At 47.0% G+C, this 27,544-nt stretch overlaps 1 protein-coding gene across 1 annotated transcript; it reads right to left on the reverse strand.

The window, feature by feature from the left end:
* On the reverse strand, positions 1-26,361 carry CD5 (CD5 molecule). Its single transcript, XM_045012392.1, has 11 exons — positions 26,227-26,361; positions 10,855-10,893; positions 8,801-9,091; positions 8,346-8,399; positions 6,861-7,175; positions 5,159-5,437; positions 4,270-4,395; positions 3,187-3,240; positions 1,853-1,975; positions 1,301-1,400; positions 1-1,117 (listed from the first exon to the last, which is right to left on the reverse strand). Exons 1-10 carry the CDS (start codon positions 26,276-26,278, stop codon positions 1,315-1,317), a joined length of 1,419 nt encoding a protein of 472 aa, XP_044868327.1. The 5' UTR covers positions 26,279-26,361; the 3' UTR covers positions 1-1,117; positions 1,301-1,314.
* Between the last annotated feature and the right edge of the window lie 1,183 nt (positions 26,362-27,544).

Here is a 27,544-nt window from a genome sequence, read left to right on the forward strand (position 1 = left end):
TGATGTAAGAAGACAATTTATTCATAATCTTTTCCATGGTGCTTATTACCCTGGTATCTGAGCACCTCGCAGACATTAATGAAGTTGGCTTCACAATATCCTTGGAAGATAGTGAAGTATTCGACTGATTTAGATTGCAAGAGCAGGCATGGAGACTCTACAGTCCACTCCTCCAGGGACTAAGACCTGGTATACACTTAAAAATTAGATCAACCTAGCTACATTGCTCAGGGCTGAGAAAAATTTTGCACCCCAGACACCATAGTTAGGTTGACCTAACCCCCACTGTAGATTTAGCTAGGTGGATGAAAGAATTCTTCTGTCGACCTAGCTATTGCCTCTCGGAGAGGTGGATTAACTGCATCAATGGAAAAAACCCTTCCATTAATGTTGGAAGGATCTACACTAAAGCTTATGTAAACATATCTTAAGTAAACAAACATCACCACTTCACAGCCCAAATGTAAAACACAATTCTTACACTTGCTTGCCCTTAACAAACAACAACAAATCAACTTAAACACGCACACAAATTTCCTCCGAGTGAGAGGAATGGAGAAGAAACCACAAGCGAGGAATGCTAGATGAATTTGTCATAGGAAGGTGCTCACATACCATAGTGATGGGCATAATACAAGAACCCGAATAGAATAGAATACAGAGGTTAGTGGCCAACATGTAAAAATTAAATCCACTGATTATGGGTGCCCCAAATTTTAGTTGCCTAGCATGAAACACACAAGCCCATTGACTTCAGCTGGAGCTGTGAGTGCTCAATACGGCTGAAAATTAAGCCCGGTGGGTCTGAAGCTGTGCACCAAAAAATAGAGACCTGCACAATTATGGGTGCTTTTGACATGTTAGGCCTAAGTGACTTGCCAAAGGTCACTGGGGGGAAACGAAGGCAGACATCCTGATTCTCTTTGCCCCTATGCATGGAAAGGGATGTGTAATTTGGGGCTGCACTGACTTCCCCATCTTCTGTCTCTGGCAGTGTGGGAAAAGCCATTACAGCTGCATGTAGTAACACGGAAATGATTCCAGTGCAGGATCGTCTCAGGTATTTTTTTTTCTTCTCTTCTGTCAGTTTTTCCAGTTGCCAGATTTCCACCTCTGTCTGCAGGGCAAGAAAACAAACCACGTAGAAAATCACTTAACATCTGCCAGAGTTTGAGAAGCGCAAATACAGCGATTGATTCAGCTCTCCTGTGTCTCCCCTCCCCTCCTTGGGTTTGGTGATGACGTGAGTTGGGAATGGCTCAGCCTGGCGATACAGTGCCAAGGTTAGGGAATGGCTTACCTGAGGGAAAGAGGCTAAAGTCGCCGAGCAGAATGCAAGTCATAGTCACTGTCGGAGGAGTTGTCTGGAGGGTTGGAAGACCTGATGGCCCCTTCCAGAGCTGTAAAAGGAAGAAACCATCACTGTCTTCACTACACAGCCAGAGATCAAGGTCTAATGACCTCTGTGAGGGGTTCCAGGGATGTAGGAATGAATATCAGGTCCTCCATCCACAGTACCTCTTAAGTCATGCAGAAATCATAAGAGGTAACAACTACATCATGCATTCACATAAGTGCCTTTCAACCAGCTGTCACAATGGTGGTTATTCCCCTTCATTTGCAGATGGGGAAACTGAGGCACAGACAGTTTACCTGATCTGCCTGAAGCTACAGAGTGGAAGAGCCAGAAGAAGAACCTCTATAGAGCGATTCCCACTCTATTCTAGGGAAACACTGTACTCCATCTCTGCAAAGCAGGCCTGACTGTCTCCCTTTCCTGATCTCTTGTTCTTGCCTGTCCGCTTCTTCGTTTGTGCCATACCTGGTCACTATACACGGTGCTGTCTCTTACCTGGATAAGCCGAAAGGTAGGAGTTCTTCTTAGGGGTCTGAGAATAGTCGTTGTCCTCGCCCTGTGCACCTTGACCTTCCTGACGGGGCCTGAGAGTAACAGTGCTGTTGCGGTGGAATGAAACTAGATGGCAGCACAATGGAGAATTGTTAGTCACTGCATCTTTAAGGTAGAATCGTAGCAATGTAAGAATCTGCTCCAGTCCCCCCACGCAGAGGCAGGACTAAGTATACCTAGACCATCCCTACTCCCTCTCCTTTTGAGCTGCAGAATTGTCTTATTGTTTAACCAACACATTGAGTCTTCTTTCAACATTTTCCCCCAAAGTCGTGGTTGAAACTCCTCACCCACATTCGCCAACTGCCGGTAGCACCTCCCAAACCCAAACAGGCCAGCGTTTGTGAGTCAGCGGGGCTGAGTAAGAACTGAACCAGCGCGGGAACGCGGTGGAAGTGTGTACCGTGCCACTGGAATTGGAGTGTGACTCAACTATCCCATCTGAGTCACTAAAGAACCATTGAGTCAGCATGGGCCCAGGGTGGGATGCTGCACTACGCGAAGTGATAACAGTGAGTCATGCGTGGTGCTAAGAATTACAGTCCTGCAAGAAGTGATCAATAGGGGGCGTTTTTCCTTCTGAGCAAGTATGAAACTGGCCACTAGTCTGGTGAGGAGGGGGTGTTGTATTGCTGGAGGTGCTGCCTTTTGGTTGAGGTATAAAGCTCCAGTCCTGACCACTTGTGGTCATTAACATCCCCATGTCATTTAAGCTGGGTGATGACATTCTCCCTGCCTAAAACTCCCAGCAGTTTCAATGGGAGAGATTATCCTTCACTGCGCCTCCTTAAAGCTGTACAATGCTGCTGTGTTCCACCCCAGAGATGGCTGCATCTCAGAGGTGGGTGTACGATCCTTTTCTATACAGTGTTCTGGGATACTTAGTAACATTTCAAGGGCTTGGATAGGATCTTTTGTCTCAGAGCCCTGTCACACATGATGTACCTGAGGCCTCGGCCTTATTTTCCGCTTCAGACACATCTTGTACCTGGGCTGTTTTCTGGGCTTGCGAGCATTCAGACAGCCTGAATGAAGGTGGTGAAATGGTGGGACCAGAGGGAAACCTCAGCACCTGGGGTGGTTGTTGGCTGTAAACCACTTAACCCCCAGGCTGAACAATAGCCATCCTGTTGCTGAGCTGCGGAGCCCAGGGGGCCTGTGTGCCTGAGATCAAACTGACCGCAGCAGCACATCAGATGCTTCAGAGGAAGCTGAAGAGATGAGAGTGTTAGGGGTGACCTGCAGAGACCTGCCTCTGTCTTGTGCTTGCTCCTTACCGTTTTGCTGTAATCCAGTTGGGCCTATCCACTGGCGCTGCTGCTTCTTGGCGTCTGCAAGGAGAGGAAGAGGAAAGTGGGGTGGAGGAGGGAAGGGTGAAGTTAGATGGGCACAGACCTATCTGTCATTTTATACGCATCACAGAATCACAGGCACTAGGGGCTGGAGAGCCCCCATTAGATCAGCTTGTCCCAGGGTTGTCCCTAGAATGCATTTTCTAGTGCTTTGTCCATTTGGATTTCACACAGCTCCAGCAATGGGGGTTTCCTTGGAGACTGTTCCCCATCCTGATTGATCTCACTGTCCGGAGCAGAGTTTTCTGGATGTTCTGCCTTAATTTCCCTTTTGTCTCCTCCTAGTCCCATGAGCCACATCAAATAATCCCTCTGCTTCCTGGCTAAGCACTTGAGGTGCTAGAAATCATTTGGACAAGACAGGGCCTGGCTGATCCTTTGTGTTATTTCCATGTTTAAGCCTCTCAGGAGCCTGTGAAATACACAACACTGGGTGATTCAAGAGGCTTTTCCATTCTGAACTCCTTTCTTATTTTGCCTGAATTGTGTGGACTAGACAATTATGGATCCCGAGGAGAGGCATTTGTGGTGTGTTTCAAAGAGTGGGAAAGGGACAGCTCCAAACTCCTCTGCCTCAGGAACTCACCTTCCAAAAATTGCTGTACAAGATCAACAGGAGAAACGTGCGTGTGTCTCCTGAATCCTCAAAGGAACAACATATAAAACTCCATTTGTTTAAGAGCAATGCATCAGCCAATGTAGCTCTGGGATGCCACCGCTCCAGAGGCGATGGAGTGGGAAAGAGGCCGAAGGAAGGAGAGGACATGGGAAGACAGCCAGCAGCAGAGCAGGAGGAAGAGAGAGAGCGAGACTAGGAGAAAAAGAGGGAGAGAAGAAGATGGGAAATAGACATAGGAGCTAGAGGCACAGTGACTCCCAGCTGTGTGAGTGAGATGAGAACTTGCCCTAGACTCCTTGGAGGAGTGAAGCTGAGGGAGTCAGACATGTTATGGTATAAGGGCCAGAGGATCAGTGGTCTCACACCTACAGCAAGAGTTTGTCACATACATTTTATCTGTAGTTTCTTGAAGGCGGGAGGTCCACAGATAATGATGAGAACTCCAAGGAGGATCAGAGCCAGGAGAATGCTCACAATGGTTCCTGCTCCCACCCCAGCTGGCTTGAAATTCTGGCCTGGGAAAAGGAGCTGCAGTTACTGATTAATTCCCATCTCTCCAGAAAAATGCCTGTGCTTTGGACAGGTTTGACAGCTTAGCCTTTGGTGATCCCTAGGAGAAGAGTCCCACCTTAAACCCCAATCCCTCCACTTAGCCTCAAAGACTCAATTATAACCCAAAATCCCCATACGAAGCCGCTCCCAAGCTCACAATCTAGATTGCAAACCTCACTCAACTCACATCTTCTGCCCCCAAACACCACCTTCTACCCAATTTCCAACCCCAGCAACTTGCAAAGGTTGATTGTAGATCAGGCAAATTTCTCTTTCTCCCCATTCCTTAGTACATCAGTCACATGTCAATTTGTCCCTTTTGAACAGGGCTGCCCAGAGGGGGGGAGGGGGCAAGTGGGGCAATTTGCCCCGGGCCCTACAGGGGTCCCCTCAAAAATATAGTATTCTATAGTGTTGCAACTTTTTTTTATGGAAGAGGGTCCCAAAATTGCTTTGCCCCAGGCCCCCTGAATCCTCTGGGCGGCCCTGCCTTTGAAGGGCTAGTCCACATAAAAGATTTATGAGTCTGCTACTGCTGCCAGGCTAATGGCATTAGTTCTTTAGCCTAAGAGTAGCAGCTCATGTGAGCTCCAGAGATCCTGTGTTCCATCCCCATGGATGACCTAGCCAAAGTGTCATCACCGACCTGTTTCCTGATGTAAAGTGGTCCCATCCCGTTAGGGATAAGCACCTCTCTAAAACACAAAAGAACCTGTGTTGGCTTACACGTGATTCTGGTTTTGGAGCAGGTTGCTCTTTTGAAAGTGGAACACTCCTGGAGGTGCTCTTGGCTGCAGGACATTCCCCGTGTCTTGGCACCTGGGACTTGGACGCTCAAGGAGAGCTTCCCGCACTGCAGCTCTTGGCACACCTGCTCCTCTCTAGATTTCTTCCATGAACTGGAATCGCACAGAACTTCCCATTTCCCCTTATGGAACACCTTCATGACCCCTTCGCAGGGGCTCTGGCTGTCCCCAAGCCCTCGCATCACCCTTGGCTGGAAACCTGTGGGGGAGACAAGCAGGGATTGGTGAGACCACATGGTGAGTGGATGTCTGAATGACCCAGCTGACTATAGGCAATGTGGACTAGTGGGTAGAACACTAGCCTGAGACTCAGGAGACCTGGATTCTGTTCCCATCCCTGCCACTAACCTCTTGGGTGACTGTGAACAAGGTACTTCACTTCTGTGTCCCCTCCCATCCTTTGTCCTGTGCAGTGAGAATGGAAGCGCTTGGGGGTGGGAGCTGTCTCTCATGATGTGTCTATACAGCACCTAGCACAATGGGATCCTGATCTCCTATGAGGCCTTCAGGTGCTGCTGTTATACAAATAATTAATAACAATGGGCAGCCTGATGGGGTTCCAGTGCATTTGATATCTAATGTTGCAAGTTAATAGTGTTTTGTGTGATGTACATGGCCATGGAAATCACCCCATTCACTGCTGCATTTCACAGCCCGTGGTACTGCACTAAATTCCTATCCATTCCAGTGATGTCATGGTCTGTTGGTTAGACCCCAGGCTGGGGTAGCAGGTGCTCCGAGTTCTAATCCTGACTCACTGTGTGATCTGGGGCAAGTCTACGGTTTTGTCTCCTGTAAAATGGGGACAATAGTCATGACTCATATGGAAATTATAAGGGTTAATTAATGTGTGAACAGTGCTTGGAAATCCTCATCTACAAGTGGCTAGAGAAGTTCAGAGTATTAGTAAAGCAGTATTGTACTGCATCATATGGGATATTAATTGCACTGTATTGTATCATATGGCCTTGCATTGCAATGGATGCTATCTATGGTTTCAATAGCATTGCATCGTATGGCATTGCGTGGCCATGTGTTGTGCTGCAGGGTATTTATATTATATTTGCACTGTATTGCATTTTAACCTATTGCATTGCATTTGTAGTTGCATTTCATTGGCTTGCACTGTTCTCACCCCAAGAGTATGAAAATTCTCAGGGTCAGAAGTAGTTGTTACTAGAAATAAACTCGGTAATAATTTTGACTGACAGTCGGCATTTCTGAGGCTAATGCAGAGGATGCCATTGTGTGGAAAGGTGATGCCAATCTTGACACTTTTAGATTTGCAGACTAAGGGATGAGGGAGGAAAAGAAGAGCTGAGGGTCAAAATTGCTGGCAGTTCCAGGCAGCAGAGGCCAGCAGTAGGCGTGGAGATAGAAGAGAGGGGGATATTTCTGAGGAGTTTCCTTGCCATTCTAGAAATGTTGTACCACAATCTGACACTAGGTTCATGGCCATGCAGGCTGCCAATGGAGTGAGTCCCCTCTGCCCACCTCGTGCAACAGCTGGGCTGCTGGGATGGATTGGCCTCTTTAGAGTTCACAGGAGTAAAGGTGAAACATGGTAGGAGAGGAAAGCGAAAAGGAACTTGATGTGGCTGTCCTAAAATGGACTCACTCACCGGAGCAGATGACAAAGGCTGGGAGGTTGTCCTGAGAGTTCCTGGTTCTCTTGAAACAGTCTGGGATAGAGTCACTTCCACATGATGCCACCATCTCCCAACGGACAGGTAGATGCCTACTTTCATTTTTCATGAAGAAAGGCCACTCTTTCTGGTCTAAGGCATCACCACAGCCCACCTTCGGGCAAACCCAGCGGGCCAGCTCCATCGTGTTTTTAGGACTTGACTGGACTGTTCCCGAGTGGCCTCCCATGTAGAGCTCCACAAACCCTGAGCAGTGGAACCTCTCATCTACCAGCTGCAACCTGGGGGAGCCTGGGAGAAGGACCAAGAGAAGGGGATTGTTACAGACAGTGACACCATCTCTACACCATGGCACATAACTTACCAACATTGCTTGCGATAAAGGCCCTGGGATGCCTTTCTGCTGCTTTTTTTGGTCACATTCACCAGGGGAGTATTTTGGTGTTTTCTCTCCCTAGTCATTTGATAGGTGTACCCTGGTAGAGTCCAGCTGTGGGTGATTGTTAGGAGACAGCTTGGGCCCAGTGGTTAAGTGAAATCCCACTGGGGGCACGTACCTGCATTGATAGCATATCCCTCCCCACCACCTTCCTTATTCCAGCTTCTCATCTACACCTGACACAATGGGAACAGCTGTTGGGGGTGTTTTCCAGCCCACATCTGCTCAGCAGTAGCGGGGTGCTGTGACCCTGTGGGGTAGTTCAGTTCCTGAGCAGAGTTTTCATCAATAATTGAAATTAAATCACCCAAATGCCCATTAAATTGAAAAGGTAATGGAACTATCTATCATCACCATACAGATCTATCTATGTAATAATCAGAGTAATTTAGGATTACTGCTCCCTCCCCTGCTCTACCATAACAGACCATTGGCCTATTTTGTCTCCTATCTCACCCCCTGCCAATGCCATACTAGATTAGACCCTTGATCCATGGAGTTCAGTATCCAGCCTCCTGCTGCACCAGTTCAGACAACTGTGCACCTAGTCCAGTACTGTGTTTCCACTAGCAGCCTGTACCTGATGCTTCAAAGACAGGTGAAACCCCCATAATCCATCTTGCCCAATGTGCAGTGCTGTTCATTGGGGTGGGAAAGGGGAATTATATTCCAGGCCCAGGAGGGATCTGTTTATGCCCCTGAAGCATGAGGTACAATTACCACGTTTTAGCTGGCCTCCCTACAAATGTTATTATCCATCATAAGATCATCTGGCTCTCTTAAAAACCCATACACAGATGGCTTCCTGCAGCAGTGAGTTCCACAGATAGATGTCTCACTGTGCAAAGAAGCATTTGCTTTGATTTGCTAGATGTTAATTTCACCAAGGGACTCCTTTCATTTCTTGCATCATCTCTGCTAATGATCACCTATAACTATGGTAACTTGCAACCATTTCTATCAGAAGAGTGAATGTGGATCTGACTGGATTTGGTGAACCTGGATGTGTGGAGTTTCCTTACCGGTGGGTTCTGGTGTAGTTGTTGGTGGTGGCGCAGTGGTGGTTTTTTCCGGTTCTGAAATGATAAGGATTTCCAAAATGTTTTAGTAGGGTGCAGACCCAGCCCCAGGCAAAAGTCCTAAGGGAGGCAGTCAGGAAGGGTGTTATATTCACTGAATAGACACAGAAAGAAATTAAATAAAAAAGATAAATTCTCTTGCTGGAAGGTTGCAGTGTAATTCTACTTTATTTCTTAGAATTCAGAACATAGTACACGAAAACTCAAAAACACAGAGAGAACACAGGCTGCTCCCTAAGGCAGCGAGACACAACTCACCCACCTTGCTTTAAGCTGGCTCTTTCCTGCCTGACTCCGACTGCAAGCAGGACCAAGAACATCTGTTCCCCTGCTCTTAGTGGTAGCTTGTAATTCCAATACAGTCCTCAATACACCACAAAGGGGAAGATGAGACCTACCTTTGCAAACCACGGTGGCATCCTGCGTGCAATTGGATTTCTCCCAGCGGCAGTTCCTCAGGGTAGTCCCATTCGCCCGGCAGTTCGGCATCATCCTTTCCATGAATTTCTGCTTTGAGTCTAGTTGGAGAACCTCAGAGGAGGGGGAGCCACAGCCCAGCTCTGCACAGACCATTTTTGTAATCTGGTTCCAAACACTGCTACAAACTCTTGCCCAGCTGCCACTATGTTTAACCTCCAGCAGGCCCGAACATCTGCAGCCAGAGCCTGTGAGTCTCATGCCCCACTTTTCTGAGAAAGTAAAACAGCATGTTAGAAGAGCAGTGTTTAGGAAATATCTCCTCTCTCTCCCCTTGTGTCTGTCTCCCTCTCTTTAGCTTTGTCTTCTCTGCCACAAAAAAGTGTGTGTTTTATGGCAGGATAACTAGTACATGTTAGCTCCCCTGCTGTACAATTCCAGTGGAGTCAGGGCACTGTAGTTTTTAAATATGCAAGACTGACTGAAGCTGAGCAAATCATTGATTTTTCAGTCTGTGGTCTGAACTGAAACAGTCAGGAAAAAAATCAGTTTGGTTTGAACTGAAACCAAATTTTGTTGTTTTTTCTTGCTGAAACGAAACAGCAACACATCTTTTCAGGTCATTTGAAGCATTTTGTTTGACCCCAAATGACATTTTGTTTAGTTTTTGTTTCATTTCAGGTTAAACTAAATGTTTCATTCGATCCCAAATGATTTTTTTTTAATTTTCCTTTTTGAGTGTTTTTCACCCTTTGTTTTAGCTAAACTTTGAAATGCAACAAGGTGGGGGAGATAATATCTTTTCTTGGACCATCTTCTGTTGGTGAGAGAGAGAGAAGCTTTTGAGCTTACACAGATCTTCAGACTTGAAGAAGAGCTCTGTGTGAGCTCGAACGCTTGTCTCTTTCACCAACATAAGTTGATCCAATAAAAGCTATTACCGCCCCCACCTCATCTCTCTCTAATATCCTGGAACCATCACGGCTACAACAACACCGCAAACCATTTGAAATGAAACATCATTTTGAAATGGCTAAAATGGACTGTTTCGACATTTTAAAAAAAATCATTTTTTCAGCCAACACTATTTACCAAATGTGACCCAATTTTGTGAATGGTTCTGGTGCCTTGAAAAATGCACTTTTCTGTAAATTTACTATTCACAAAAAAAAAAAAAAATTCACGGAGCTCTAGTGCTGACCTGAACCTTATAAAAGCTACAGGTGCCTTGCCCCTACTAGGATTTTACAGTAGGCTAGTGAATGCATGTTAATTATCCCCATATAAACTCACTCTGTCTCCTGTTAGTTCCCTTTGCTCCAGTGCTGTCTGAAATGTCAGCAGGTGTTTTGCGAAGCAGAGCAGGAAGGAAACGGTGCTCGTTTGTTTGTGTGACTCTCAGATGTGTAGAAGTGTGTGTGTGTGTCTCTGAGTGTGTAGACACACTAGTATGCATGGGGAGACAGCCTGCCTGGCTAGCTGGTCTATACTAGAGCAGCGTTGCCGACGCTGTTGCAGCTCCATGGTGTTAAAATACTGGGAACCTTGGGATAGATGGGCTGCCAGGTGGATTCGCCTGGGGCTGATCAGCGATAGAAGACATGTTGCTAAAAGCCCCGTGGCAGTTAGCAGTATGTCTGCATTAAAGCTACCAACATCGCTGTCCTCAGTGAAGCTGTTTGCAATGATGGGAAATTTTTGCAAAACTTCCCTTCTGTAGCTGAGGCTTCTGTGCCCCCGAGGTGTTTAGGGTAAGTATAGTCATCGAAGCCCGGGTTCCTTCACTCAATCCCCCCCGCAAAGATTTCTCAGGGCTACGAGGGGGGAGCTGTGCCTGGTTGGCTAACCCCTTGCTGCAATGACATCCTGGGGACATGTCCACATCAGGGCTGGGAACCCAGCATGTCTCTCTCATGGTACCGTAGAACACTAAGCCGTTTGCTGACAAGCTAAGTAACTGATGGCTGTCTGATTGGATTTTATTTTATATCCAAGATCAACGTGGCTTGAAAGAGGCTTCAACAGATGCACTGACCTGCAGGGTTCTGGCCTTCACCACCGAGGCAGGAGGTCACTGCAAAGAGAAGAGACTGTCAGGAGAAGTGAGGTGGGCAGGGCAGCCATTACTTCAGTTCAAACCTACTTCTCAAACCTGGTTCTAAACTATGCTCCCCTGAGGGACATTTCCTGCTAGAAGTGTCCTCTGCATCTTCTGTCCATCCCTGCAACATTTTTGGAAGAGCCTTCGCTATCCTTCAATAAAACCATCACACCACAAACTATACCCTCTCGCAACGGAGCTAAGCACAGACTATCAGGCCTCAGCAAAGGATTTCTTAGGGCCCAATGAGGTCAGTACAGAATCGTTCCCTATCTCAAGCCTGTTTTAAATGTCCTGAGTGATAGAGCTGCCGCTCCTTCCATGTCTGGGGCCTTTTCTGATCCACTGTTTAATTATTATTTATTTATGTTACAAAAGCACCTCAAGCCCCAGTGGAGACTGGGGCCCTGTGGTGCATGGTACAGACACACAGTGAAAGACAGTCTCTGCCCCTGAAATGCTTACAGTCTAGACAGACAAGACAGACAAAGGGTGGGAGGGGAGGCACGAGAGGGGAAAGGACTTGCCCCAGGTCACGCAGAAGGTCAGAGCTGGGGATAGAAGCCAGGTGTGAGGCAGCACCCTCTTGATGCCCACTGGGAATGGGCACAGGGGTGCATAAGGGCTCCAGGAATCCCCGGGGTCTGGTGTCTACATAATAGTGCCTCAAAGGGCATCATGTAAGGGCTCTGCTGAAAGCTTGCATCACGCTGATCAGCATCACCACTGTGAAATGTAGGTGTGGATAATACATAAGGCGCTGTGTATATATTCTGAAAATTATGCTCTTCGGGTTTGTGAGTTGGGGCCAGTCGCCAAAAGGTGACAAACAACCTTCTTTCCAGCAGGAGACACTTATCTACCTGCTCTATGCGAATTGGGTATTGTTTGCTTCACAATGAACAACTATTTACAGGCTGAGCCGAATGCTAATCAAGAGATAGCCAAGTCTCCAGGGTTGATTCTAGACAGGAAATAACAAGCAGCAGGGGAGTACCCCATTTGCAAGCGAAGACACTGGATTGTTGGAACTCTATCTGGGGGTACAGAGGTACTCCTGTTATCCATCACCTAGGGGACAAGCCGCCAGCATGCTTGTTTAGCTGGCCTGGCTGTTAGGTGCTGGGAGAAAGACTCTGAGTGAACTAAACTTCGTGAGCCAGAAAAGTGTCGTGTTAGTAAAGTCTAGGCCTGGACAGCAGGAGATGGTTTTATTTGACAAGTAACCAATTGTTTCCAGTATTTCTACTTACTTGCTATGACTTGAACCTCTGTTCCTTGTTAAATACACTTATCCTTGATTCCCCTATAAACGTATCGACGTGCTGTGAGTTGAGCCGAGCAGTGATCTGAGGCGTAACTGGGAAGCTGCGGGGTACTGTTCCTTTGGGAACAGCAGCTGTGCGAATTCTGTGAGTGTCCAGTGGACCGAGGGCTGGGCACTCCAGGGAGATGCTCACAGGGACTTGGCGGGTGCTAACCTGCACGGGGACAGTGGGGCTGTGTAGACTGAGAGGGCAGTGCTTGTGTTGCCTGTGGGCGGTGGAGTCAGGGGGCTGATCCCCGGCAGGCACAGACAAGGCTTCCTCATGCTAAGGGCAGGTGGAGGAGAGGTGCCTCACAACCCTGGAAACCCCCGAGAAGTGTCACATCTCCTGAGTCCCCATCTGGGGCCCTATCTACTAGCCCAACCTGCCTCTCAGTGTGTGGCACATGCCCTGCCAATGGCTGGCCTACAGACCTTTATGAGTCTGGTCCTGCTTCTAGAGGGAGGATTCACTCCTGCAGCTCGTGTTCTTAGTGCTGAAGGCCCTGGGCACAAGCCCTGCCAGCACCCCAGTGGGATCATGTTCATGTCTGTAAACCCCATTTTAAAGGAAATCTGGCCCAGCTTGCTTGAAAGCATTTGGAGCGAGATGGTAGCAGCTCCAGCACCTTCAGCGATCACCAAAGGCTGGGGGGAGGAGGAGCTGAAAGAAGGATGGCGAGGCTCCAGTAAAACTAAATGCGTTCTCTGCCTCGCCGTGTGCTACTGAAGCTGGTGGGAAGCTGTGCAGTGCAGGCGGTTCCTACCCCAAGGGCTCTTTCTGGAATATCACCAGGAAGCCCTCACCAGCCATGATCTTGAGGAAGCAGCGAAGTAAGGACATCTGTAGAGCACACAGACTTCGCTGGGTTAGTACAGCTGGTGGTGGTGCACCAGGAGCTCATGGAAGTGAGGGAGGAGATCAGGCTTGGGGAGAGGAGTCTGACTCTGATCTAATGTACGACAATGCATGGTAGAAAGAATGGTCAGAGTGTCTCACGCACGCGGATGGGCTCCAGTCTCATGGGCTACTTAGATGAAAAGGACATGGGGCCAGAGAAAGGCTGTGGAATAAGAAGATAGTAGTCCATTACTGAGATCAGTAGGGTGATCTACATCAGCTGAGAATCGGGTGCATTGATTTGTTAATTCCCATTGAGCTATGGCCAATTTACACCAGCTGGGGATCTGGCTCACTGGCTCCAATAGAATCATGCTGATTTACAACCGGTGGGGATCTGGCCCATTATAGCTATATGGTCACTTTTCAGAGTAAACCTGTGCTTTTAAACCCTTATCAAAACCAGCTCTGTAATCTGCAATAAAGGCCTGACAGTGCCACTGTAACACCAGCGTAAGCTGTAGCTGTTGGGCCCAGCACGGTAGAATATTGTCATGTATTTTTATAAGCAAATATCATTAAGCTCCTGGCTCTTGTGAAATGGTTGTTGTTATTATGATCCTTGTGTACAATCTAGAATTATAACACGATGCAATCAGTGGATTGACAAATAGGGGAGAGATTGTATAGAGGACAAGGTATCAGAAAAAGATGGATCCATGATACAGAATGGCTGTTTGTACCTGATCCACAGCCGGTGTAAATTCGCAATAATATTTAGGACCGATCGACTGGTTGAATTCACAGGTAATTTCTTTTTGGACGCACACTAAAAAATCACTACCAGACCTCAGTCCGAACTGCTGTGATCTAGTCTATTAGCATTTCAGATTTCTGGAGGAAGGATACGCTCTGATCTCTTGTGCATCCTAGCCTTGTTTTCCCTGGCTTGACTGTAGCTCAAGATTTTTGCTATTAATATGAAGACTCATATTACCTCATATTACCTCAGCTGAAGATCTGGCCAATAGTATCCTTAACACAGAATATAAATAGGACATAGGGTCTTGGGCAGGCCGTCCGCACTAGCGTGACTTTATAGATTCACTGGTGATCAGCTTGTCTGACCTCCTGTACAACACAGGCCTTAGAAAATAATTCCTAGAACAGATCTGTTAGAAAAACATCCAGTCTTGATTTAAAAACTGTCAGCAATGGAGAAATCCACCACAACCCTTGGTAAGTTGTTCCACTGGCTAACTCCCCTCACCATTAAAAATTGACACCTTATTTCCAGTCTGAATTTGTCTAGCTTCAACTTCCAGCCATTGGATCGTGTTCTACCTTTCTCTGCTAGACTGGAGAGCCCATTGTGATGCTGGCAGACCAGGTGCCACTGCTTGCCAAAGCCCCAGGCTTCACTGAACACTTACAAATGCAGAGCAGGAAGCCAGGCCGACTCACTTGTGTATTAATATAGATCAAAGTGATTGTTAAATGTATAAGAATGTCTTTGGTGTTTGAACGTCATGAAAACAAATGGGATGCTGCATGCATTGTTATCACTTATCTGTATCCTGTTATAATGCAATGGCAAACATTTACATTTTGTGCATCCCTGTAACTAAGTAACTAGGGCTGTCAAGCGATTAAAAAAATTAATCACGATTAATTGAGTGATTAAAAAAATGAATCACAATTAATAGCACTGTTAAACAATAATAGAATACCATTTATTTAAATATTTTTGGATGTTTTCTACATTTTCAAATATATTGATTTCAATTACAACACAGTATACAGTGCTCGCTTAATATTTATTTTTGATTACGAATATTTGCACTGTAAAAAAACAAAAGAAATAGTATTTTGCAATTCAGTTAATTCAAGTACTGTAGTGAAATCTCTTTATCATGAAAGTTGAACTTACAAATATAGAAATATGTACAAAATAAACTGCGTTCAAAAATAAAATAATGTAAAATTTGAGAGTCTGCAAATCCACTCAGTCCTACTTGTTCAGCCAATCGCTCAGACAAACAAGTTTGTTTACATATGCAGGAGATAATGCTGCCCACTTCTTCTTTACAATGTCACCTGAGAGTGAGAACAGGCATTCTCATGGCACTGTCATAGCCAGCGTCGCAACATATTTACATGCCAGATATGCTAAAGATTCATATGTCCCTTCATGCTTCAACCACCATTCTAGGCCCCATGATGATGATGGGTTCTACTCAATAAGAATCCAAAGCAGTGTGGGCTGATGCATGTTCATTTTCATTATCTGAGTCAGACGCCACCAGGAGAAGATTGATTTTCTGTTTGGTGGTTCAGGTTCTGTAGTTTCTGCATCGGAGTGTTGCTCTTTTAAGATTTCTGAAAGCATGCTCCACACCCCGTCCTGATCAGATTTTGGAAGGCACTTGAGATTCTTAAATCTTGGGTCGAGTGCTGTAGCTATCTTTAGAAATCTCACATTGGTACCTTCTTTGCATTTTATCAAATCTACAGTGAAAGTGTTCTTAAAATGAACCACATGTGCTGGGTCATCATCCGAGACTGCTATAATATATGGCAGAATGCGGGTAAAGTACAGCAGGGGACATACAATTTTCCCCCAAGGAGCTCAGTCACAAATTTAATTAACACATTATTTTTTTAACGAGCGTCATCAGCATGGAAGCATGTCCTCTGCAATGGTGGCTGAAGCACAAAGGGGCAAACGAATGACCTGTGGCATGTAATGACCTTGCAATGCCAGCTACAAAAGTAGGAGCGTTGCCAGCAGTCAAGGGAAGTGATTATTCCCTTCTATTTGTCACTGGTGAGGCCACACCTAGAGTATTGTGTCCAGTTTTGGTCCCTCCACTACAGAAGGGAAGTGGACAAATTGGAGAAAGTCCAGCGGAGGGCAATGAAAATGATTAGGGAGCTGGAGCACATGTCTTATGAGGAGAGGCTGAGGAAACTGGGCTTATTTAGGGTATGGCTACACTTACGGTTTGCAGCGCTGGTAGTTTGCAGCGCTGGTCATCCAGCTGTGTAGGAGCAGCGCTGGTGTGTGGCCACACTCACAGCTACCAGCGCTGGTGTGTGGCCACATTTGCAGCATTAGCAGCGCTGCTGGGAGTGATGCATTATGGGCAGCTATCCCAGCATTCAAGTGGCTGCAACGTGCTTTTCAAAAGAGGGGGGTGGAGTGGGGTCTAGTGTGACAGGGAGCGGCGGGAGAGAGAGAGGGGATTTTTGGAGCCAACACTGTGTGTTTAGCTTCCTGACTTGAAAAATCAGAACATGTTTCCAACCCCTTAGTCTTAACTCTTAATTGCAAACAGCCTGCAGCCAACACGACTCCCCGCTGTTTCATTCCCTCCCTGCCTGCAATCTCATTTGATTGTTTACAGCCAGGTACAGATGATCACAGCAAACAGGAGCTCTGTTTCTTTTTTAGATAAGCGGCAACGGCAACGGAGCTCCTCCGATCGGAGCTCGTTCACAACAAAACAAAGAGAGGCTGCATAACAAAACAAAGAGAGTAATTTATAAAAGCATTCTGGGATACACCTTATACCTTGGAGGCCAATCACAGCGCTGGTGTGTGGCCACACTTGATGACCAGCGCTGCAGCACCAGCGCTGGAATCCTTATTCCCCATGCTGAGTGAGGTGTACGGCCAGCGCTGCAGCCAGGGAGTTGCAGTGCTGGAAGTGTCCTGCAGGTGTGGCCACTTACTAATTGCAGCGCTGGTGGAGGCTTTCCAGTACTGCAAATCGCCAGTGTAGCCATACCCTTAGTCTGCAGAAGAGAAGAGTGAGGGGGGGATTTGATAGCAGCCTTCAACTACCTGAAGGTTTTTTTTAAAGAGGATGGATCTAGGCTGTTCTCTGTGGCAGCAGATGACAGAACAAGGAGCAATGGTCTCAAGTTGCAGTGGGGGATGTCTAGGTTGGATATTAGGAAAAACTATTTCACTAGGATGGTGGTGAAGTACTGGAATGCGTTAGCTAGGGAGGTGGTAGAATCTCCATCAGTAGAGGTTTTTAAGGCCTGGCTTGACAAAGCCCTGGTGGGATGATTTAGTTTGGGTTGGTCCTGCTTTGAGCAGGGGGTTGGACTAGATGACCTCCTGAGGTCTCTTCCAACCCTAATCTTCTATGATTCTAAGAAGAGGGCAGCATTATCTCCTGTAAATATAAACAAAGTTGTTTGTCTTAGCGATTGGCTGAACGAGAAGGACTGAGTGGACTTGTAAGCTCTGAAGTTTTACATTGTTTTGTTTTTGTACACTTTTTTATTTCAGTTACAACACAGAATACAATCTATATGAAAATGTAGAAAAACATCCAAAATATTTAATACATTTCAGTTGGTATTCTATTGTTTAACAGTGCAATTAAAACTGTGATTAATCGCGATTAATTTTTTTTTGAAGTAATCGTGTGAATTAACTACGATTAATTGACAATCTTATAAATAACCCTTCAAACGAGAAAGAAACCGTGTGGAATGCAAATGAAGAACTTTAACAAGAAAGTGCTAATTTCAAAGCAAGTGGTCACTGTGTGTGATGATCGGAGATCAAAGTCTCTAAGTGTGCTCCTCACTCTCTGGCATCAAAGAAAGAGCCCAAGTGTCAGCTTGGTTTCTGTGAGAAGCTAGAAGTATGGACACAAGGAAAAATTCTTCATCTCTGGACTGTTTAGATTCTAACTGGGCAAAATAACTGAACAAGAAGATGGAGATCCCCAGAGTTATTCTGGGTAGCCCTGAGAGAGTTTTGGGAAACTGACAGATTACTGCATCTCTGTAGTAATAGACAACCAATATTTTCACCTGCTTTAACTTCTCAGTAACTCTCATTCCTTTTTCTTAGCTAATAAACCTTTAGTTAGTTTACTATAGAATTGGCCATGAGCGCTCTCTTTGATGTGAGATCTAGGACACAAATTGATCTGGGTGAGTGATTGGTCTCTTGGGACCGGAGGTAACATGAATATTTTGTAATTTCTTTCTTTCTTTATTTGTTTGTTTGTTTATATTTTGGTGTAAGGGACCATTTGCCACATATTCCAGCTTGCCTGGGTGGCAAGACAGACTGGAGAGTCTAAGGGGTTTGTCTGTGAATCCATTATAAGACTATTGTAGTACTCTAATGATAGAACGTATCACCAGTGTGGGGTGTCTGCCCCGTTTTTGGCAGTCTGCCTTGAACTGGGCACTCATAATCATGAGCTACCCCAGACAACATAACACCCATTATTAAATATTTGTCCTTCATGTAGGCAGGGGCGGCTCTAGGAATTTGGCCACCCCAAGCACGGCGGCATGCCGCAGGGGGCGCGCTGCCGGTCGCCGGTCCCGCAGCTCAGGGGGACCTCTTGCAGACGTGCCTGCGGAGGGTCCGCTGGTCCCGCGGCTCCAGTGGAGCATCCGCAGGCGTGCCTGCGGGAGGTCCACCCGAGTTGTGGGACCAACGGACCCTCCATATTCATGACTGCGGTAGGTCCACCGGAGCCGCGGGAGCAGGGGACCCTCCGCAGTCATGCCTGTGGGAGGTCCGCTGGTCCCGCGGCTCCGGTGGACCTCTCGCAGGCATGACTGCGGAAGGTCCGCCGGAGCCGCCTGCCTTGTTAAGTGAAATAGATTGAGCTCTTAGATTGAGCTCTTTGAGTCTATCACTATAAGGCCTGGGGTCTAATTCTTTAATCATTCTTGAGGCTTCTTTCTGAACCCTCTCCAATTTATCAACATCTTTCTTGAATTATGGACACCAGAACTGGACACAGGATTCCAGCAGCAATCATGCCAGTGCCAAATACAGGGGTAAAAATAACCTCTCTACTCCTATTTGAGATTCCCAGCTAAGCATCTCAGGATAGCATTACCCTTCTGGCCACAGCATCGCATGGGAGCTCCTGTTCAGCTGATTATCCATCATAACCTCCAAATGTGTTTCAGAGTCACTGCTTCCCAGGATAGAGTCCCCCATTCTGTAAGGATGGCCTTCTACCTTTGTTCCCAGGTGTATAAATTTACATTTAGCCATATTAAAACACATATTGTCTGCTTGCCCCCAGTTTACCAAGTGATCCAGATTTCTCTGCATCATTATTTACCACTCCTGGATTTTTACGTCATCTGCAAATGTTATCCGTGATGATTTTACATTTTCTTCCAGGTCATTCATAAAAATGTTAGTAGCATAGGGCCAAGAACTGATCCTGTGGGACCCCACTAGAAACACATCCATTGGATGACGATTCCCTGTTTGCAGTTACATTTTGAGACCTGTAAAAAGCAACAAAGAGTCCTGTGGCACCTTATAGACTAACAGATGTATTGAGCATGAGCTTTCGTGGGTGAATACCCACTTCATCAGACACGTGTATTTTGAGACCTCTCATTTGCCAGCTTTTAATCCATTTAATGCGTGCCATCTTAATTTGATCTCTTTCTAGATTTTTAATCAAAATGTTATGCGATACCAAGCAGGGCCAGCTCCAGGTTTTTTGCAGCCCCAAGCAAAAAAATAATAAAATAAAATAAAAAATAAATTAAAAATGGGGGCCGGACTGCTGCTGCCAAAGCAAACAAACAAAAAAGCCGGAGCGCGGCCCCTTGAAAAGTGCTGCCCCAAGCACATGCTTGGAATGCTGGTGCCTAGAGCCGGCTCTGATACCAAGTCAAATGCCTTGCAGAAGTCTAAGTATATTACATCAATCCTATTACCTTTATCAACCAAACTTGTAATCTCATTAAAAAAAAAAAAGATATCAAGCTAGTTTGACAAGATCCGTTTTCCATAAACCCATGTTGATTGGTATTAATTATATCACCTCCCTTTAATTCTTTATTAACTGAGTCCTGTATCAGCCCCTCCATTATCTTACTTGGGATCGATGTCATGCTGACAGGCCTATAATTACGCGGTTCCCATTTATCTTTTAAAATATTGACACAACGTTAGCTTTTTTCCAGTCTTCTGGAACTTTCCCTGTATTCCAAGATGTACTGAAAAATCAGCATTAATCATCCAGCAAACTCCTCAGCCAACTCTTTTAAACTCCTGGATTCAAGTTATCTGGACCTGCTGATTTAAAAATGTCTAACTTTAGGAACTTTAACCTGAAGAGCTCTGTGAATGGGACTATTTCAATGAAGGGCAACTCTGAAATGATTTACTGTTTTTAACTTGATGGCCAAGATTTTCAGGAGCGACTAATGATTTTGAGTAGCCAATTTGAGATATCATAAAGGAACTGATTTTTGGAAAGGGCCGAACGCCCATCTTCTTGCAATCAGATCCCTTTTCTGGTGTCTCAAGTTGGTCAGCCAAAAATCAAGGCATCCAAAAATCACTTTGCGAATTTTGTCCAACAAGTTAAATTCCTCTCTGGGAAGCTCTAAGTCCGTGAGGTTCCTCCTCCCCCTGCAGGTTCTGCTGTCTGATGCCAATATCACACTGGTTTGACTTTATGATCCCTCCCTTGATATTGTGTGAATGTCGAGAAAACCCATGGACACAACGTTTAAGAATAGGAGGCACAGCAAAGAAGACTGAACATGTTTCAAAGACAGTATTGCAGCCCTCTGGGAGTAGTGTCCCGCTTTGGCTGCCTCATTGTAAGAAAGGCAGAGATGAGGCGGGAAAAGTCCAGAGAAGGCAAAAAAGTTTGCACAGTCCTTTGGAAACGCAGAATGCTCTGTAAGTGCTACGTGATAATAGCAATCCCTAGCTCCTATCTAGTGCTTTTTTATCTGTCGAGCTCAAAGTGCTTCACAAAGGAGGTCAGTATCATTATCCCCATTTTACAGGTGGGGAAACTGAGGCACAGAGCGGTGACGTGCCCTGTGTCACTCAGCAGACCAGTGGTAGAACTGGGACTAGAACCCAGGTATTTTAATTGCAGCATTATTTATTATTATTTGATTCTATTTATTTATTTCATCATTATCATGAATTTTGTCAGAAGGGGGCCATTATAATCATCCAATATAACAGAGACCATGGGATTCACCCAGTGATTCCTGCATCAAGCCCATATCTTGTGGTTCAGCTAGAGTGTAGTTTTGAGGCATCTAATCTTGATTTATTATTGTGTGTGGCTGCTATAGCACTGCCAGATCCCAGTCAGGGATCAAGACCTCATTGTTCTAGGCTCAGTATAAACAATGCAAAAGCAGCCGTTGCCCCAGAATGCTCACAGTCTAGGATTTAGACAATATTTAACCTTGTCTACACTAGAAAGTTGTATCACTTTAACAATACCAATGTAGTTAAAAGGGACACAATTCCTCTAGTGTGGACATAGTTATATCGGCATAACTGTGCTTTTACCGGCATTGCTTATTCCCTTATGAGAAGGGGAATAAAGTACAAACTGCTAAGATAACTTGATATTGGTATAGCTGTCAAGTATCAGAGGGGTAGCCATGTTAGTCTGGATCTGTAAAAAGTGACAGAGTCCTGTGGCACCTTATAGACTAACAGACATATTGGAGCATGTGCTGACGAAGTGTGTATTCACCCATGAAAGCTCATGCTCCAATACATCTGTTAGTCTATAAGGTGCCACAGGACTCGTTGTTGCTTGGTATAGCTGTGTCCACACTGGGGTTTGTGCTGGTAAAAATCACACCTCTAAATGAAATAGATAGACCGTACAAAAGCTGTCTGTAGTTCAGGCCTTTAGGCAGGGACTATTTGTCATGCAACATCTGTACAATGCCTAGCACAGCGGCGCCCTGATCCATGACACACAGCAGGAGCGTGAACAGACAAGTGGTGGGGAGGACAAAGTGGCCTCCGATGGCCAGGACTGTGTTTTATTAATGCAGCCTCACAGATTTCAACTCTCCTGGCGCCAGCGATTGTGTTTTTTATTTAATTTTTCTGAGGGGTGAGTCCGACAGAGTTAGATTTCTCTTTCTCATCGCTCAGGGCCGTGAGCAGATTTTGTGTTTGGGTTGGCAAATGTGCCTGATGTTTTTTTGCAAGACTGGCTTAGCTACTCAATGAGCTTTGGAACCCAAATTGGCTTGCATCACTGGCACATGCAGAGCCCCACTGACCCCTTTGGGCACCTCTAGGGTGAGTAAAGCAGGCAACGTATGGTCCCATGCAAAGAGATTGCTGCCTCCAGGGTAGTTGAGCACCAGTGGGAGAAAAAATTTGAGGGGGAGGAGCCTAAGGTGTATCAGATAAATGGGGGCAAGGGGTAAAATGGACTGAGCCCTAGGCTTACGTGGTCCTGCCACAGTACAGGAGCGACAAGGAGTCCTGTGGCACCTTATAGACTAACAGACGTTTTGGAGCATAAGCTTTCGTGGGTGAATACCTACTTCGTCAGATGCATGTCATCTGATGAAGTGAGTATTCACCCACAAAAGCTTATGCTCCAAAACTTCTGTTAGTCTATAAGGTGCCACAGGACTCTTTGTCGCTTTTCACAGATCCAGACTAACACAGCTACCCCTCTGATACAGTACAGGAGCCTGGAGTCAATGACGTCTCAATGTCCCTTCCAGCCCTACAGTTCTATGATTTTAACATCCCTCCTTCATCATAGAATCATAGAATATCAGGGTTGGAAGGGACCTCAGGAGGTCATCTAGTCCAACCCCCTGCTCAAAGCAGGACCAACCCCAACTAAATCATCCCAGCCAGGGCTTTGTCAAGCTGGGTCTTAAAAACCTCTACTGTTGGAGATTCCACCACCTCCCTAGCTAACCAATTCCAGTGCTTCACCACCCTCCTAGTGAAATAGTTTTTCCTAATATCCAATCTAGACCTCCCCCACTGCAACTTGAGACCATTGCTCCTTGTTCTGTCATCTGCCGCCACTGAGAACAGCCTAGATCCATCCTCTTTTAAAAAACCCTTCAGGTAGTTGAAGGCTGCTATCAAATCTCCCCTCCCCCCACTCTTCTCTTCTGCAGACTAAATAAGCCCAGTTCCCTCAGCCTCTCCTCATAAGACATATGCTCCAGCTCTCTAATCATTTTCATTGCCCTCCGCTGAACTCTCTCCAATTTGTTCACATCCTTTCTGCAGTGGAGGGCCCAAAGCTGGACACAGTACTCCATATGTGGCCTCATCAGTGCCGAATAGAGGGGAATAATGAGTTTCCTCGACCTGCTGCCAATGCTCCTACTAATGCATGCCTTTGTCTGGGTGGGTTTGGCCCCTGTTTCTGGCACAGCCCTTCCTGAGCTTGTATTTTGTGCCTAGATGCCATGGTGATTGGCAGACAGATGCGTTCTGTAGGGGAAAGCAGTTTGTCTTCCTCCCAGGCATCGGGTCTCAGCTGCAGACTGGCTGGACCGAGAGGCTGGTTCAGTACAGCAGTCTAATTTACCAAGTCCTGTGTCTCCCCGCTTCCCTTGCTCTTCCAGAGTCCCTCCTCTGTTTCTTCATTGGCTGGTGTTCGGGGGTGAGGAGGGGGGCTTATTACAGGCCTTAAATTACTATTCAGGCCAAACGCCCATTGAAGTTGATGGACTACATCAGCAGAAATTTCACCCTAACAGGGACTGAATAAAGACCTAGAGCCAGGTTGTCCCAGAGAGAGAAGAGATGGAAAAGACCTAGAGATTTACCTCTTCTCGAGTCACCTCTGGGTCCCCCAGCCTGGACCAGGGTAGGATTAGTCCCCGAGGTGTTGTTATCAATGAGGAGGTTTGTTATGCATTTGTTAAGCACCGACAGCACAGCGGGCTCCGCACAATGCCTCCAGAGTATGCGCTCCTCACCCTAAGGTGCTTACGACCTCAGTTAGACCAACCGTGCAATCTGGACACAAGCCGTGGGCTGTCTGGGGAATGGGAGGGCTGGTTTCCCAGTGGCACTGTGGCGAATATGGCGTGCCCTGTAGCGATTCTATATTAGCCTCGTTATTGGGATGGTGTTTTCTGCATGGACATTTTGATCTGAGTGTTTCTGGCACGGGTCAGGCAGGAAGGAGGAAGTGGCTTGTGATGGTCACTATCACTCGCCACTTAAGAGTCATTATGGGACAATGCTGAGCAATTAGCTCCAGTTGCTCTTGCTTGATCCCCTTTGAGCCTTCAGGACTGGTTTAGCCAGGAGGGGCCAAAACCCACCAACCCTGGAATAAACCTCCTGAGGAGCAAAAAACCTTGGCAAGGTTTAAAAAAACAGCAAAGGGTCTTGTGGCACCTTATAGACTAACAGACGTTTGGGAGCATGAGCTTTCGTGGGTGAATACCCACTTCGTCGGATGCATGTCTAAGCTTTAAAAAAGGGATGTGCGAGGGAACCAGATTGAGACATGGGAGCCTGTGGGGTGTTTGAGGAAATATGACCTGCTTTGGTCACCATGGTGGGATGGCAGAACTTAGGTAAGGGCTCGTCCACACATGAGAGTTATTCTGGGTTAATAAGGTAGGGTGTGAATTTGAGGTGGAATTCCTGAATAGCTCCTTGTAAGCCCTAAATTAGACACGCACGAAGGCTGGCTGTTGATTTCAAATCCCTTTTTCTCTCATGCTTTGTTCCAGCTGCTAAATAAAAAATCCTATGTTTAAGGTGGCTGTTGGCCGCTAGACCTGGTCATAGGTTCCCCAAGCCCAGTGGGGCCTGCAGGATGGGAAGTGGTTTGTGTAAGCAGGACAGTGTTCCTAGCTCCTGACCTAAGAGTGGAAGAATTGCAAGATCCCACCCTGAGACGAGGGCAAGAGGTCCAAAACCTGCTGTAGGTGCACTTAGAGAGACCAGACAGGGAGACAGAGGGGCAACCATCCAGCCCGCCCTGTGTTTGGGACACGTGCATCAGTATATGCTCAACAGAGTTGGGCGGGAAATGGTTTTCCTGTCCTGCAACAGTGTTTGAGATTTCAAAAAAAGCTCCTGTGATGTACTGGGACAAAGCTGAGGTCTTTTCAAATTTTTTCAGACAATATACAGGGAGAGAGACCTCAGAATAAGCCAGTGGTTAGGGTGTTCAGCCAGTGTATGAGAGGTGCCGGTTTAAATCCCTACTCTGCCTCTTTCAGATAAAGGAGTTGAAATCAGTTGTATCGCATTGCAGGGAAGTGCCCAAACCGGAAGGCTATTGGCTACGCCCTGGTGGGGCTCTGTCTCTCACTTCGACCAAACATTCCATCCTGGACCTGAGCAACCATCCCAAAGAACGTTTCCTTTCCCGTGTAAATATTCAGTTTTGACGAATCAGCATTCTCTGGTGAAACACCACTTTGGCGAAAATCTCCTGACCAACTGGCGCTCGGCCCATCCCGTTTGAAATGACTCAAGAGAAACTGATGCTGCTATCCCTTAGTTCGAGTCCTCGCTCGCACCCTCTTTACAGGGCTAACAAAATTACCACTCTGCATGTTGTTATGCTTCTTATTTGTATTGCAGAAGGGGCTACAGGGCCCAGTCAGTGACCAAAGCCGTTGTATTCAGTGCTGAACAAACAAACAGAGAGAGACTAGTTCCTGCCCCAGAGAGCTCCTGATCTAGGATTACAACAAGATGCAACTGGTGGATAAATAGACAAACGGGAAGGATGGAGGATCCAGCAGTTGCACAAGATGGAGCCATGGCATAACTGCTTTTTGCACCCAATCCTCAGGCGGTGTAACTTTGCATAGCTCCATTGCAGTCAATGGGCCAGATCCCCGGGTAGTGCACATCAGCTGGAACTCCATTGAAGCCAATGCCCTTTTATACCTGCTGAGGCTCGGCCTCATATTTCTTCATGGTTTAGAGCCCTGCTTTATTCAAAAGGTGCGGTGCTAAATAGCAGGCTGATTTCATTTATGGGGCTCTGCCAATGGAGCAAAGCTGATTTACACCGGTTAGGGATCGGGCCCATTGGCACCAATGGAGTGATGCCAGTTTAACACCGTTGGGGCTCTAGCCCATTGTTTTACATTCCTGAAAACCAAAGCTAGGACAGGGTGAAATCTACCACACCACCTAGGAGATCTCTGCATCTCTGCACCAGTTCAGTAGGGCCTCATCTATCCTGCCCTGGTTCCCCTGGCTGGACACCTGCAGCGGCAAGAAGATGTGTGATTGCCGCATGCCCTGACTGCAGAGGGAAGGGCGCTCACACACACTGGGACCCCTCTGTAGATCAGGGCAGCCATGCTGAGTCCCTGAATGGCAGAGGCCAGTTCGAGTACTCACCCCACATCCCCACCAAGATCAACGAGGTGAATGCTGGCTGCTGGACTCCCATCGGGCCGGGTCTCTCCCTCCTCCACCCCGTCTGAATCTGTGAGCTCGGGGCTGAGCGAGCGGGCGTTTGCACCCCAGCCGGCTCTGCTACCTGGCAGGGGGAAGGGGAGGGGGCCGGGAGGAAGAGGCTGCTTTTCCTCCCTTTGTGGTTCTCTGCGTCACGGCTCGCTGAGTTGAAGCCCAGCCTGCCAGCTTCCTTGACAGAGCCTGCCGAGCACAAGAGAGGCTCAGAGGTCTCACAGTGAGGTTCATGCTCATGCCTCCTCAGAGCCGGTATCACCAAGGCCGGAGCACATGAATTCCCAGGGCAGGGGGAGCACTGTGTGTGTCACGAGTGTAGACTGGGTATCTGTGGAGCCCACACTCCCCTCTGAGCATCAGGGAAGGGTCCCACAATAAGGAGCTGGGCTCCCATTGGAGGGGAGCAGGGCACAACACAGTCCAGGGCTGAATAAAACTAGGGGCAGAATCCCCCTCCCACTCTAGGAGATGGGGACTCTGTCTGAGGTCAGGGACTGGGGTCCCACTGGAGTGATCAGTGTAGGAGCCCTGAGCCCCACAACTGAATCACCATGGAGATTGAATTCCTCTCAGAACTGAGGGACAGTGGTGGGATTCCACTGAGCAGGGAATGCGGGGGGGGACCCAGATTTGGGGGTGAGGAAGGGGCTATGGGTGCCAGAGGATTTAAAAGATTTAAAAGTGCCAGATCCCCAGCTGGCGTCAATCAGCTATAGCTCCATTGGAATCAAAGGGCCAGATCCCCATTGGGTGTAAATCAGTGTTACTCTATTGGAGTCAGTAAGCCAGCTCCTCAGCTGGTGTAAATCAGCATTGCACTCTCAGAGTCAAAGGGGCCAGCTGGTGTAAATCACTGTCACCCTATTAGAGTCTATGCTCCACATCTTGCAAAAGTGTCAATCAGCATCGCCCCTGCTAAGGATCTGGCCCTTGTTGTCAGTGGAAGAGCCATTGCTGAGGAGATACTGATGTGGTTTTTTACGTAACGCCCAGCCCCGACAGAAATAACCCGATCCATTTCAATAATAACCTCCCCTTGTCCCTGAGGCGGTGTGTTTTTTTCTCCCTGCTATATTTACTCTCTTATCTCCGCCTGTGGTCGCCGTTTGAGGTGAGAAAGTTTTCTGCTCAGTGGCAGGAAATTTGCAGCCAAACGCGCGGTGCAGCAAAAGTCCCAGAGCGGGGAGTGAACGGCGCCCCCACTGCTCAGCGCCGGCTCGCTGTTATCTGCACAGCGGAGACACTC

Source organism: Mauremys mutica, chromosome 4 (genome assembly GCF_020497125.1).
Source record: "Mauremys mutica isolate MM-2020 ecotype Southern chromosome 4, ASM2049712v1, whole genome shotgun sequence".
Lineage (NCBI taxonomy): Eukaryota > Metazoa > Chordata > Testudines > Geoemydidae > Mauremys > Mauremys mutica.

Excerpts from the sequence above, each read along its gene's own strand:
- CD5 (XM_045012392.1), bottom strand. The coding sequence starts at position 26,278 with ATGGGAGTCCAGCAGCCAGCATTCACCTCGTTGATCTTGGTGGGGATG. Across the intron at positions 9,092-10,854 it reads TGAAGGCCAGAACCCTGCAG|AAAAGTGGGGCATGAGACTC; the intron begins GTCAGTGCATCT and ends TTACTTTCTCAG. Across the intron at positions 8,400-8,800 it reads TGCCACCGTGGTTTGCAAAG|AACCGGAAAAAACCACCACT; the intron begins GTAGGTCTCATC and ends TTATCATTTCAG.